The following is a 15,621-nucleotide window of genomic DNA, read 5'->3' as shown; positions in this document are numbered from 1 at the left end:
CCTGGGGAGAAGACAGGTGTCTCAGATGATGTCACCCTGGCCATTGAGGAACCACGAGTTGAGCAGGTTACAGCTGCAGACCTGGGAGGCACAGAGTCCCGAGTCCACGACTTCCTACTAGGTCAGAGTCCGTGCAACACAGGGGTCAATAAAGTACTAGGTACCCACCACGTGCTGCCATTTGTGAAGCCCTCTGCCAGTTTCAATCTACTGCAGCTGAGTAGAAAGAAGTAAATGCCTGCCTTTGACAGGATACTGCAGATTCCCAAGGATAAGGAAGGGGAGTTCATGACACCCACAAACATGGAGAGGGTATCATTCATGCTAAAGGATGGAAGTAATACAGTAGTTTCACAGATTTTACCGAGGATAAATTTATATTCTATCTTGAATATTTACCTATGGGATATACTCCACAAAAATTTAAACAAATGATTAAACAATTAAAAAAAATTTCAACGTCCAGATGCCAGAAGAGGAAACTAACAAAGTAGCATCAAACAGTAGGAGCTAAATATTTTTGAAGTATAAATTGTCTCCGGTTTTCTGTTTCAAAGACTGCTTTATATTTACATAATATACTAAAAAAAAAAAAAAGACACTTTTAGACTAAGCGGGATTTGGTAACTGCTGTCTTCTGCAAATTCAAATCTTAGTTATGTATTCTACTAGCTTTGTGACCTGTGAGCCAAAATGTTTTTCTCTATAAATGGTAATAATAATAAGGGCTGCTGGGAGGATGAAATGAGATAATTCATGCAATGCTATAAATCCAGGGTCTCATATACAGTGAATATAAATAAATACATAGTAAAAACGGAAACAATAAGACCATCAATAAAATAAATCATAGACTGACAACGGTTATGTTTGGATTCTCCAAAGCACAATTCCACTTAGGTTGGAGAGTCAGCTGAAACGAGGCTCCATAGGTTCATCAGCTAGAAAACACGATTCAGATGCTCCTAAAACCACACTTCCCAGCAGGCACCGGGCCCAGCGTCTCTCTTTCTCTCACTTCCGGGGGTGTCACGTGACTCGCCGGCAGCACCATGGCGGAAGCGGAGGAGCAGGTAAAGCCTGCAACTGCCAGGCTGGGGAAGGGGAGAAAGGGGGAGGCGTCTGCGGGCGGGGAGTGCTGCGTGCGGAGGTCGGGGGCTGCTGCGGGGCGAGGCGGGCCGGCGCGGGGCGGGCGGACGGCGAAAGGCTGTTTCGGGCAGCCGAGAGGCGGGAGGGATGGGGGCTCCAGGACCACACGCTGGGACGGCGCCCCGACACACCCCCAGCGTTCCCGGGGCGGCCCTTCCTTTGGCGCTGCCCTTGCGGCCTGTGCTCCGAGAAATTTGGGCTTCAGGGCAGCTTGGGGGGTCTCCTAGGGACTGACTGCCCGTGAGAGGCGTCAGGGACTTGAGTTTTGAAGTCAGGTGACTGTAATTTACATTCCTTTCCTCTCGAGGTAGGACAGAAGAGCTGATTTGCCGGAGGGCTAGGAGAGAACCGAGGATGAGTTTGTTTCGGGTCTGTTTCAGTTAGTTACAAAGCTAAGTCATTGTTGCAACCGGCAGTGGTTAAGTGCGTCAATTGCGGAGCGTTAATGTCTAGGCTGCAGTGCTGGTTGTGTTTCTTAGTATGTGACTTTGGGCTAGTTACTTAACTTTTAAATATAAGATGGCTGTAATAATAGTACCGTCCTCGCAGGGTGGTGTAAGATGGGACGAGTTAGCACACAAAGTTAAAGTGTTGAGGAAAAGTTGGGCTCGGTAAAAGTTGCGTGAGATTATTTGTTGCTGGCAGGACATCAGATGGCAATGTTCGGTCATGCGGCACTGGGATTAAGAGAAGTTAGGGATGGCAATAGAGTTATTTTCATATGGTTAATAGTGATAGCCAGACAGTAGCTGAAATGACAAAGTAACACCAAGAAGCCTGAAAAAAACGAAGGCCAGAATTGGGGGAAATACCTTAAATTTGCGTTTCCAGTGTCTTTTCAGCTTAGCACTGTTTTTCCTTACAAATTAACAGGGCCATCATTTTCCATAATTGCTTCCAAACAGTGACTTGATGGTGAGCTGTTTGGTATCATAATAAGAAATTTATTTAGTTTAATAATTTGTAACATTTGCAACCTACTTCACTTACATAATGAAAACTTGCCCCATGTGCATTCGGTGTATGCCAATAAATAAGAAACTTCCCCAGGGGGAAATTGTTTGGGTCATCATTGTGGTAACAGGAGAATCTCCTACCTACTACTGGAGCCTCCATTTTCCATTTCAAGCAGCGCAAAGGGAGATGCTCATTAAGCACATGACTCACTGCTGGGTTTAATGATAGGGTGAGATTGGTTTTCACACTGTTCATCTTTTATGTTAATATCATTTTTTGGTGGTTTGATTTAAAAGCAAAAAACAAAGCTCCTACGTGCTTAGAAATAGTGTAGTAGAAATGGAGAGTTGTTCTTCGTATTTACTACTGTTTGTGCAGATGAGTTTGGCAAAGCTGATATAAAAAGAGACTTAGAAAATTAATGATATAATAAGAATGCTCTACATTTTTACAGCACTTTCTAGTTTAAAGAACCCTTTCACCTTGCATTTGGTCCTCACAAAAGAATCTGTTGGTAAATTTTATTCTGGTACGTAAGTTCAGTCAGACACCTCTCGTGTTGTCAGCCTTCCAGTGGCTTTCTGTTGCACTCTGAGGAAAAGCCAGAGTCCTTACAATAAACAGTCTTGTTGCCCTACAGGACTTTGCCACACTGCTCCCCAACTCTGTTCTTGGACCTTATTTTCCGCTGCTCTCTTCCTTTTCTATCATTCTGCATCAGATATCTTGGCTTTCTTATTCTTTCAACAAGCTAGACATGTACCTGCCTCAGGCCCTTTGCACATGCTGCTTCATTTTTTGACCCCAGATATTAACATGGCTTTCCCTCTCAATTCCTGCCTGTCTGTGTCCAAGTGTTATCTTTTTGAGTGAGACCTTCCCTGACTGTTCTTTGAAACCTCCTTCCTGCATTATTTTCTCCTTAGCGCTCATTGCTGTCTAATATATTGTATTTTAAAATCTTTTTTCTGTATATTTCCGTATTCATTTCTGTATATTTTTTCCTGTAGAACGTAAGCTCCACAATGGCAAGGATTTGTTCACTGCTGTATGCCTGACGCCTAGAAAAGCGCTTGGCTCTCAACATGTGTTAAATGATCACATTTCACAGATAAGCAAATTGAAATTCAGCCAAATTAAGTAACTTGCTCAGGCTGATGTCTGTAGTAAACCTCTAGTCTTTTGTCTCTAGAGCTTTTTATTTATGTTTATTTCTTAAAAAATGTTATTGAAATGTAGTTGATTTAACAATGTTGGTTTCAGGTGTACAGCAAGGTGATTCAGTTATACATGTACCTACATGTATATTTTTTCTTTTCAGATTCTTTTCCATTATATGTTATGACGAGAAATTGAATATAATTCCCTGTACTATACTGTAGGTCCTTGTTCACCCTGCTTTTTAAAAAATACCTAAGAACCGAATTCTAAATCATTTTTTACTTTGTAAAGTGGAGTTAGTTCTTATCACCTTAATGAGTTTCCTCCAAGTCATTATTTCGCCTGTGATGCTTATCAGCCAGTATATGGTTAGAGCCAACATTTGTGCCCCAGTGGTGGCAGTGTCATTCTCAAAAAGACCAGTAGTCTGTTGTCAACAGCAGAAAGAAGCTAACAAGTTGTTCTTTTTCTTTTTACTTTTTTAAAGAAAGCTAGTAAATAATTGTCATTATGTTATCAGTACATTATAGATGAAGAATGATTAGACTTTTCTCCCTTTGCTTGATTTGTGCATTTTTGCATTTCACATAGGAAGCCATTAAAATATGACCAAGGTAGTAGGCCTTTATTATTTAGTTTTTTGAAAGCTAAAAGTGCACAAAAGTCGTGTTAAATAAATGTGCTAATTGTTCCGTTTTGCTTCTTTGAACCATTTAGACGTCATTATGCCTCCCTGAATGCTTTAAGAACCAAGATGGGTATTAACAGTAACTATGATGAACAGCTTGGGGCAAAGTAAAGTTTTTTCCCTTGGCACTGTGTACCGTCAATGCAAACAGCCCTCCAAGATGAACAAGACAAAACTAAACATGTCCTCTTGACTTTTCTGAGCATCATATTTTTGGTGATTGCCCTCTTACCCTCCTTAATTTTAGGAAGAGCCAAAATAGTGAGCTCTGTACTGAGTTAACATAGCAGAAAACAATTCACAGACTCTCAAACTGAAAATCACTTTTTGGACATGGATGAACTTTTTTTTAAAAAGTCATTGAGAAATCCTTGTCTATGCTGAGTATGATTAAGGTTTTTAGTGAAAATTACTGCATATGTATTATATAGTTCCCAGAACTAGTACTTGGCATTGTGCCTGGAAATCTTCTAACAATTCCTTTTACCCAGCTCCAAAATGATTTATACTTGACCTTCATAATCATGGATAGATACCCAACAGTATTTGTCCATACCTCTCTCTGAACAGCAGAAGTCTGGTTGTTTCTGTATTCGTCTTATTTCTCCTGCAGATTGCTGAGTCCTCAGGAATAAGGACAGAGCTTACTTATGTCTGTATCTTTCACAGCGCCAGTGCTTTCCAGGTACTCGGTGCTTAATAAAACGTTTAAATGGATTTATTAGGGGGAGAATAGCCTTCTGAATTGAAAATGTCAAATTGTTTTACGTTAGGTTAGGTAGAATTTGTGTTAACTTGTTTTATCTTACTTGAAACTTTTGAAAGTTACTAATTCACATGAGTTGTAGATTACACTTCTTGTATTCCTGCCTTGGCCAGCTCCTTTTGGTAACCTTTTCATCTTTCCTACCAACCAGCAGGGAACCCGGTCCATTAAAAGATTTGGTCACTCAGACCATCTATTCCTTGACCAGATAGGAGAGTTCCTACTTTGAATTTCCCCCTACATCTGAGAAATTAGGGACATTCTGTCTGTATCGGAGAGGATTTTAGGATTATCAGAAGGTACATTCATGAACATGTATACCCCCACGTGATTATGCGCTGTGTATAAAGTAAAAATCAAGTCAACAAATATTTGAGAGCTGCAGTTTTCTTGCCTGTAGGTTGGGGATTTTATTCACCAGGACTGTTGTATGAGATGAGATAAAGTATGTTAGAGTGCTGGGCCGAAGTGGTTGGCTTGTAAATAGGACAGTGATTTATCACTCAACCTTGGACTCTGCTTAAGTGTGCACAGTTCTCTTTTCATAAAGTTTGGTCAAGACAGATCTTTTAAAAGCAACTTTACTAATAAATAACTAAATGAAAAACAAAGCCTTGAACAAGAACTTGCAGGATTAGAGAAACTTTGAGATGGCCCACTCTTTATACATCACGTAACTAAAGCATAGTCACAAATTAGTTTAGCTGGGAGTGCTTATTACCTTGTGAGTTTTTCCTCTCGTCTTCTTCCGAGTTGGTTGGCTAGAGGCTGATGTCGCTAGAGGGGCTTGATGAGTGAATGATGTTAAGAGGTAAGAGACCAGGCTCATTCCTGAAGGTAGCCATGCATTGCTTTGGTAGCCTTGTGGACAGAAGTGTAATTTTTTTCAGGCCACAGCTGGGCTTGGGAGGTATGTGCTGGTGCTGAGAGGAAGTCTCAGCATGTCCTGGAGTGAATGTTCTCGATTGATACCAGTAGCCACAGGAGGCTGCTCCGAGAGCCTGGTTTTTCTGGGAGTCCCAGGTTTCTGAGATGTGCATTCCTTGAGGTATCAGATTCTACTACTGCATGATTTTTGGTGGGGAACGCAAGTGTGATTTGGTTTTGAATTTTTGAATTGAAATTGCTAGTGGGAGACTTAACATTTTTGTTTTAATGAAGCATGTAAGTGGGACATTTGCCCTTATCCACCATGTGCCTATGTGAATGGATTCCGGTGTAGGAAAAATTTTTCCTTAGATTTAATGTAATTTTTTGAAAAGAATAGTCAAGTGTTCTTGTAGAGTTTGAGAGGTAGGAGGAAATAGGAATCTAGCTGTGGCTTAGTGGCTCAGTGGGCAAAGCCTTGTTTCGTTGAGCTAATAAAGTGCAGGAGCTGTCAGGGACGGAAGGGATGCTAGAAGTCATTTAAGTTCAACCTCTAAGCCTCAGTGTTTTTCCTCACAGGTCTTTGGGAAATTTCATGATGCTCCGTGTAAAACGTTCAGCGTCACGAGAAATACATAATAGACGTTCAGTAAAGACGTCGGAATAGTGACTATTAGTATTAGGCAGACTGTGTCCGTGTCCAAAATAGTTAGATCAGGTTGGTAGATGGACAAAACCAGGAACTGGGGATGGTTAGCGCAATTTAGAAGGGTTGGCATGTTACATTTCATTAACTATCTGGAGAACTGTCAAGCAGTAGAATTGGATTTTTTAGGGGTCGTATTAGGGCTAAGAACAAAAAGTTACTGTGGAGAGATTGTAGCTCCACATTAATAAAGACTTTCTAATACTTAGATTACCATGAAACTAAACATGCTGCCTTGGGATGGAGAGGAGATCCTCATATTCATCGTGGCTAATGACTTAACTATAATAAAATTCTTGGTTACAAGTAACATGCCCATTTTACCGATGAACTTTGAGAGCAGTGACTATTATCCACAAGGCTGTTCTGGAAGCAGCCTGAGTTTTTAGTTTCTCCCCCCTCTGATTTTCGAGGCATGAAATTAACATTTTCAAACACCCGATTTGTGTTTATCCTGCAATCCAATGTACATTTTGTGTATTGGGTGATACATGCACCCAGCTTTCTTAACAATGTTCCATGTTTTTTGTCCTGAAAAAATATTAGTTGTATCTAAAATGTCCTTGCTCCATTGTTTTGGTTTTTTTTTTTTTTTTCCATCTCGTGGATTGTTGCAGAATGCCCCCATTCGGTGTCAGCACATTAGTTGTAACCTTTTATTGCTGTTGATATCTATACGCACGTTAAGTAAATCTTCATTTTGCTGACCTCTTTGAGGATGCATGGCATCAGCAGATTCTCTCTTTCAGTGGACAGGTGAGAGATTAGCAGGATGAAGTCCATTTTTTTCCCTCCCCCTTTTTGCTTTGTTTTCTCCAGAGCAGCAAGATTCATCGTCTAGCAAGAGGGGAACTGTGTTAAATGGCAGAATTTGTCTTCCGGTTAATGGTTTAAAGAGGGGATGTAAATTACACCGCTCGTTTGCAGGGTGCCTGATAGGTACCACCCTAGGGGAATTCTTTTGTAAAAGCTGTTTAAACCAGACGATCGTTTTGACTCAGCCAGATTAATAGCATAATAATTAAGAGCACAAGAGCTTTGCAGTATAAACATTGGCTCAGAGATAATTTGAGATGGTATTTTCCTCTTTCCTTCTGAGATCAGTAAGCCTGCTTTGCCAGACGGATTTCCGTCTTTTGTAATGGAAAAGCCTTCCGTGTACTCACATGGCAAGTTCCTGGGGTCATTTGTTAACCTGCTGACCCCTCGAGCGAGGTCAGCAGGAGCAGTGGGTCCCTGTGGCCCTAGAGTGGCCATCTCAGCCCTGCAGGGTGTGGAGAAGTTGTAGGAGCCTGCAGGAGTTGGACCGTGTGGATTTCTTTAAAGTGTAGTTGCCAGTTACCTCCAAAAAGGGCAGATGGGTTCTGGTGGTGGGGACATGAGGACTTTTTTTCCTTGAAGATATTTTTTCTTCTTGTGTCATATATTCTGACAGTTTTTCTCTATGCTTTGTAGGAAACCGGGTCTCTCGAGGAATCTACAGATGAGTCTGAGGTAAGGTGGTGATTCAGGAGCCTTGAGATTTCTAGCTAACCACATTATCTCAAGCTGGTTGTGCCTTGCTAAATGCAACAGTCCTCGGGGGGTAAAGGAGAGCCATATGATCAAGCCTTGGGGAAGAACTGGTTGTCTTTGAAAATACAAAATGGATTAGCTTTAAAAATAAAAGGAAAAGGAACAAAAAGGTTTTTCCTCATTTTGAACAATATTTTCACCTGGAGCATGTTGGCAGTGAGGAAATTGATGCAAAGTTTACAAACTGATCTGGACACTTTAAAAACCTATTTTTAAAAATAACCACTGTAAGGTCTGCGGTATTTACTCTATTCTTTTAATAACTATGGCATGCTCATTGGTATAATATCTGAATCATTGAAAGTATAGTTTATTTCATAAAACAGACAAACAAGGGCCTACTGTACAGCACAGGGAACTATATTCAATTTCTTATAATAAGATATAATGGAAAAGAATCTGAAAAGAAAATACATATGTATGTGTATATGTGTGACTGAATCACTTTGCTGTACACCTGAAACTAACATTGTAAATCAACTATACTTCAATACAAAATATAATTTAAAAAAGGAAGTATAGCTTATTTCATAAAATAAAAAGGAAAGTACCTTAAAAACTCTTAGGGAGCTCATTTGTCTTAAAGATTGCATTTTAAGGAGAAAAAGTAATATGTAAGAGAAGGCTTTTTAAAAAATTTCTTCTCAAGGTTGTGCCTAAAAAATAAGTTTAAGCATAACACTGATTAATTAGCTTATTAATGTTATGGATGGACTCAGTAATAATTGCATTTTTTCCTTTTAGTGCTTCCTTTGGCTTAGAGGAATGTAAGAGTGATTATGATAATCTTTTGGAAATCCACAGCAATGTGACTGTAGCTAATATGATCTATTAAATTTGGGTTGATATTGCAGATAGTTATAGTTTGCTTTTGGGGGAAAATGTTGCATTTACACATATTCCTCTGGAGACCATCTTATAGACTATGTCAACATGCATTTGTAGTTTGGCTATAGAGTTGTGGTTCCTAATGTTCTGTCTGCTAAGGATCTCTGAATCAGGCTTTAGGGCCCCTGGTAAGGCTTTACTGAATTTGCTTAAAGACAGGATAGAATAGTTGTTAATTTTTAACAAAATGTTGAAAGCATTTCAGATCACCATTCTTATTTTTGGAAAGCTTCCCTTGACTGAGAACCCTGTGTTCTCGGGATCACTGGTTCAGAATCCCGCACAGCGAGAGCCCCGTCCACAAATTGCACTTCAGAAGTGAGAAGGATGCTGACAACCACCTGAATCTGAGTCTTTCCACACATCCTTCAGATCCTAAACGGATCCACAGGAGAGGCAAACAGAAGGATGTGTGAACTCCCGCCTCCAGCATAATTAGGAAACAAGGAGTGCTGTACACTTCAGTGTAAGTGGGGAAATAAATATCCGAAATTACCAGAGCCAGCTCCGGAGGGACTTTGGAGCTGAGCGTCAGATGGATGGGGATGAGGACAGTGCAGCTGGCAGCTGAGCCCCAGGGCTGGCAGAACACAGAGGAAACTCACTCTCAGGAAGGAGGGGGCCCCACCCTAAACGGGGAAGTTGCAAGAACAGATCTGACACTGGTGGGTCTGAGCACTGGCTATTGGAGAATTGAAAGGAAGGGGTTTGAAAAGGCATGAAACCAGGGGTGACAGTGTTGGGACGAGGTTGTTCCTGAAGATAAGGGGGAGGCATTCCCCAGAGGCCTGGTGGTGAAGGGAAAAAGAAAAAAACTGGAAAATTAAGGGTGCTTAGAAACAAACAGTATCTTAAAAGCAGGAGATTGACCTAATCTTCTCACCTCACCACCAACAAAGGATGCCACTTATGAATGAAAATGCATTTCATTTACCATTGTAACTAAGAAACCTAGTAACCCCCCCCCCCCAAGTACCTCACCCCTCCATGGGAGCAACTATTGAGGAAATCTAAGACAGTTAAAAATGGTCTCAAATGGCAGGTAACATCCATACAAAACTTCTAGAGGAAAAAAACCTGAAGTGAGAATCAAACCTTTTCAAAGAGAACACTCAGCATAACGCTCCACCGTGACTTAAACAGCATTTGCAGATATGAAAAACCATCTTAAATTATCTTGGAAATTTAGAATCTCTAAATAGAAATGGACAAAAAACTGGGAAGTTAAGGAAGAAGAGTTGACTACACTCAGGAAAGAAACGGAAGGAAAAGATACTTTGAAGTGAAGAAAACTGAGACCCCAAAAGTAGCCTGACTGTCCAGTGTCGTAGCGGCTTCGTGGGAGGAATGGGTCCAGACTCCAGTCCCCAGACTCTGGGCTCTTTCGGTCATCTTGCCTTCCAGCCCTGGTGCCGTCTGCTCAGGATGGTGCCTCGGGTTCCTTCTCTGCTGTGACATGGGGCATAGCACTCAGCCCTTCTATTCTTCAGTTTCTTCATGTCGATTAGAGAAGATTGATGTTTTCAAATCATCTTGTCCAGCGGCTTGCACATGGGATGCACTCTGAATATTAGTGATGCTCTGCTTATATTTTAGATACGATGCAGGTAGCTAATTTTACAGCCTGATGCTTCTACCTGAGGGCTGGGAGAGGCTCCGCAGTGGCTCTAGGAAAGTGGTTACCCTCCCAGATGTCACTGATTCTGATGAGTTGATAAGACAAGGAAAGTAGTCAGGCTGGTGCTAGAGCTGAGTTTAGACTCTTGGGTATGATGAGTTGGTGTACATTCCAGTCTTGGGTGAAGTTTTTCTTGGGTTTCCAGGATAGATATTGTGAGACCCTACTTGGTTGCCAAACAATCTTTCTTCTTCCTTCTCTCTTCTTCCCATTAGGTTTTATAACTGTTAATTAAGCTTTCTCAGAGCAGGCATTTCCTTTATGTACATACACCTCTTCTTTATTCGGGTGCTCAGATGATTTCTGTTTCTTTGAACAGCAATATTTAGTGTTTTCAACCATGTATTATAAAAGTTTATTTTTGTATCACTTTATGAAATGCTGCATTTCATATAAACGGGGCTTTTTGTGTGTGTGTGTGTGTGCGCTCATTAGGGCTTACTTTATTTGCTTTGATGCGCTTTTTTTTTTCACCTTTTTTTTATTCAGTTATAGTCAGTTTACAATGTTGTGTCAATTTCTGGTGTACAGCACAATGCTTCAGTCATACATGAACATACATATATTCGTCTTCATATTCTTTCTCACTGTGAGCTACTGCAAGATATTGAATATATTTCCCTGTGCTATAAACTTGTTTATCTGTTTTATATATACCTCCCAGTATCTGCAAATCTCAAACTCCCAGTTTATCCCTTCCACCTCCCTACCCCCGGCAACCACAAACAAGTCTGTATTCTGTGTCTTTGATTAATTTTTAATTGTGGTAAAACATACATAACATAAAATGTACCATTGTAACCATTTTTAAGTATACAGTTCAGTATCGTTAAGTATATTCACATTGTTGGGTAGCTTGTCTCCAGAACTTTTTCATTTTGCAGAACTGAAACACTGTACCCATTCTCCTTCCCCTCAGTGGCTGGCAACCACCTTTCTACTTTCTGTTTCAGAATTTGACTATTCTGGGTATGTGATATAAGTGGAATCATGTAGTATTTGTCTTTTCATGACTAGCTTGCTTCACATAGCATAATGTCTTCAAGGTTCATCTCTTTTGTCACGTGTCAGAATTTCCTTCCTTTTTTAAAGACTGAATAGTACTCCATTGCATGTACCTATCACATTTTGTTTATCCATTCGTTCATCAATGAACACCCAGATTGCTTCCACCTTATGGCTGTTGTGAACAGTGCTAAAGTGAACATGGTTATACAAATATCTCTTTGAGACCCTGCTTCCAGTTCTTTCGGATTTATACCCAAAAGCAGAATTGCTGGATCACATACTAATTCTATTTTTATATTTCTGAGGAACCACTCTACTGTTTTTCATAGTAGTCACACCAGTTTACATTCCCACCAGCTGTGCACAGGAGTTCCAGTTTCTCCACATCCCCATCAGCACTTGTTATTTTCCTTTTTGTTTTTGATAGTAGCCATTCTGACAAGTGTGAGCTGATATCTTCTTATGGTTTAATTTGCATTTCCCTACTGATTAGTGATGTTACGCATCTTTTCATTTGCTTCTTTGCCATTTGTATATCTTTGGAGAAGTGTCTGTTTAAGACTTTGCCCATTTTTTAATCAAGGCTTTTTTTTTTTTGAGTTGAGTTCTTTATATATTCTGGGTATTAACCCTTTCTCAGGTATAGGTATGAATATCAGATAGATATCTGGATGTTAACCAGCGTTCATCTATATCAGGTAGATAGAGGTACAACCCAACAACCAGTGGATAGGATGAATGGATAGAGGGATAGATAGATGAATACATATAGGTCTGTAGAGTAGAGTTATATGTTATTTATCCATATCTCTCTATATAAAGAATATAAATAATATGTGTAAAGAATATATTTTAATGTATCTATATCTGTGTATCCTTTTTTAATTATGTGATTAGCAAATATTTAAAAAAATTTTTCTCATTCCATAGATTGCTTTTTGACTCCGTTGAGTGTATCTTTTTTTTAAAGGTTCAAAGATAAATTTACTTTAAAAATTTATTTTTTGAAATATTTTTATTGAAGTCTAGTCAGTTTACAATGTTGTGTCAATTTCTGGTGTACAGCACAATGTTTCAGTTATATAGGAACATACGTATACTTGTTTTCTTATTTTTCACCATAAGTTACTACAAGATATTGAATACAGTTCCCTGTGCTCTACAGTGTAAACTTGTTGTTTATCAATTTTATATATAATAGTATCTGCAGATCTCAAACTCCCAATTTATCCCTTCCCATCCCCTCCCCCCCCGTAATCATAAGTTTGTTTTCTATGTCTGTGAGTCTGTGTCTGTTTTGTAAATAAGTTTGTTTGTCTTTTTTTTAAGATTCCACATATGAGTGATGTCATGTGGTATTTTTCTTTCTCTTTCTGGCTTACTTCACTTAGAATGACAATCTCCAGGTCCATCCATGTGGCTGCAAATGGCATTTTTTCTTTTTTATGGCTCAGTAGTATTCCATTGTATAAATATACCACAGCTTCTTTATCTAGTCCTCTGTCGATGGGCATTGAGGTTGTTTCCATGTCTTGGCTGTTGTGAGTGTATCTTTTGATAGAGGTGTTTAATTTTGATGTAGTCTAATTAATCTACTTTTACTTTTGTTTCCTGTACTTTTGATATCATATCCAAGAAATCATTGCCAAGTTCAATGTCACAAAGCTTCCCCTTGTTTTCTTCAAAATTCTTACTTTAATATGTATTTGAGAAAAGAATTTTGAATGCTCAAAATTGTCCATGTTTTTCATTAATCTTGAATACTGCAGCCAAACGAAATGAAATTGCTGTGAGTAGTATAATTTAAATGCTTGAAAATGGTGTTCATGTCAGGATGTAAAACTTTAAGAATTGTAACTTGTTCTTTGCATTTCAAGTAGAAATTCAGAACCATATGACACCCGAGATAGTAAATAATGTTATTTAATAAGCTCCATAGTTAGGGATCTTGCATTTTTGTTAGTACTTAATTAATCATGGCAAATTTTGTAGGATAACTAAACTGGTCATCATATCTAGGACTTTTTGTTAATTGAGGTACTGGGGTTTGAACCCAGGACCTCATGCATGCTCGGCATGTGCTCTTCCACTGAGCTATACCCACCGCCAACCTAGGATTTTTGTTTTTAATATAGCTTCTACTGTTTTTTTTTTTCCTGCCTTGATATGATGAGCCAGACTATTTCTTCGATGGTGTTTCTCTTGAAGAGCATAACAAAGAAGTGTATCATCTTCAAAAGGGTTTCATTCCCATTTTGAAGCTCTAAGATCTACCTTGTCAGCACTTCGGGCTGGCTGCTGCTGCTGCGTATAGGTGTAGCAGAGTGCTGCGGGAACAGAGTGGATGGTTAGTCAGGATTAGTTTCATTAGCAGTTTTCAAATCTATTGGGTGTAAGATAAGCTGAGGGATACATGGTACAACATGCGGAATTTAGCTAATATTTTGTAATAACTGTAAATGGAAAGGAATCTTTAAAAATTATATAAAAATTAAGAAAAGATTTCTTATGGAAGATGGAGCTGGACAGAGAGGCTGGACAGGTCCCTCAGAGGGAGGGAACGTACGTGCAGAGGCTGGGTCGTGGAAGCGCATGCACGCCCAGCCGGCTGTGATGTGCTCTGTGTGGCTGGAGCACAGGAGGAAGCTGGGGACGTGAGGTTAGACTAGCAAACCAGGGTAAGAGTGTGAAACTGCCCGTGTGCCTAACCTGACAGTTTGGACTTGACCCTGTGGACATGGCAGTGGGGCGGAGGGTCGGCAGCCAAAGCCTTGATTGTTAGGGGCTGGGATAGGGGCTGGTGACGATGAGCTGGAGGGAGAAACCCATGGCAGGCAGTTCCCGTGGAAGTCCCCATTAGAGACAGGGACAGGGGCCTGGGCGAAGAAGACCAGGAGGAAACACTTCTCAAATTCAAGGAGCAGGAAGTGTGGGGTGGTTTGTGGGAGATGAGCTAGATGGGAGAGTCAAGAAGATTGCCGAAGTATCTAGCTTAGCTGTGTTGTAGGAAGCAGGAAACTCCACTGTTAGAGAGTTAGAGAGGAAGGATTCTAAGCCTAAAAGTCAATACCTCTACATTCAGATGATTTTTTTTCTTCTCAAATGTGGTGCTTTTATTTATTTATTTTTGTACGTCTATATGTTTATTGAAATGTAGTCAGTTTACAATGTTGTGTCAGTTTCTGGTGTATAGCACAGCGCTTCAGTCATGCATGAACATACATATATTCGTTTCCATATTCTTTTTCACCAAAAGTTACTACAAGATATTGAATATAGTTCCCTGTGCTCTACAGTATGAACTTGTTGTTTATCTATTTTATACCTATTAGTTGGTACCTGCAAATAAAGGTGGTACTTTTTCATCCTTTGGTGACTCCTTTTATAATGGGCTTGTTCTGGCTGAAACGAGTAATAAACTTTCATATAATGTATATCTTTAAACAAGAGCAAGTGAGCAAACTAATATCTGGGATTTTATCTTATTTTTAAAATCCTACAGGTCATTGCTTGTAGACGAAGGTTCTGAGTGCTCCGTGGAGCAAAGATGGCGTCGTGAAATGAGCACAGTGTTGGGAATTTATTTTGATAATGAGGATCATTACAAAAGCAAACACATTCAGTGTAGGAAACAATGCTTCGATATATTAATCAGCCCTTTTGCTTCTGTTTTTAAGATGAAGAAACAAGGCTTAAGATGTTTAGTTAACTTGCCCAGGGTCATCTGGCTCGTAAATCGATTTGAATCAGCAGTTTGACTCCAAAGCCTGGTCTTAGGAGCCTCGTTGTGTTACCTCTGACTTCACTGTGACCTCTAACTTTATGCCAGACTCTTCCTCTATGTACTTTTATAGAACTGGACAGGACTTAAAAAACAAAATCTTCCTTGAAACTCCTGCCTATGTATAAAATGATATTTTGGGTGGTGTTACAGATTGTGGCTTATTCAACTAGTAGGATAAGATACCAGTTTCAGACTTGCTTTCTGTTCTGGGAAATAGAGGATTGCTAGCTAATTTACATATGACAATAATTCTGATAAAACTTCTGTTTTATCATAAAATAAATACTGTTATTTATTTACAAACTAATCATTATAAACATATTTACAAAATACTTATAAAATTATATTAGTTGTAAGTTACATCATTGAAAAGTATATCCTTGTCTGTGCAGAA

The 15,621-nt window shown here is 39.5% G+C and overlaps 1 protein-coding gene across 4 annotated transcripts in view; it reads left to right on the top strand.

Annotated features, from left to right (window-relative positions):
* The first annotated feature begins 1,021 nt into the window (after positions 1–1,021).
* VPS41 (VPS41 subunit of HOPS complex) overlaps positions 1,022–15,621 on the top strand; it is a 178,463-nt gene continuing 163,863 nt past the window's right edge. For all 4 annotated transcript variants that reach the window (XM_014559811.2, XM_032484254.1, XM_032484253.1 and 1 more), the window contains exons 1-2: positions 1,022–1,073; positions 7,750–7,788. In XM_014559811.2, the coding sequence (XP_014415297.1) occupies positions 1,053–1,073; positions 7,750–7,788 (60 nt within the window). In that variant the 5' untranslated portion in view covers positions 1,022–1,052. The remainder of the gene's footprint in view (positions 1,074–7,749; positions 7,789–15,621) is intronic.

The sequence above is a fragment of the Camelus ferus genome, chromosome 7 (assembly GCF_009834535.1).
Source record: "Camelus ferus isolate YT-003-E chromosome 7, BCGSAC_Cfer_1.0, whole genome shotgun sequence".
NCBI classification, from domain to species: Eukaryota; Metazoa; Chordata; class Mammalia; order Artiodactyla; family Camelidae; genus Camelus; species Camelus ferus.
This window is presented reverse-complemented; position numbering and strand designations above follow the sequence as displayed.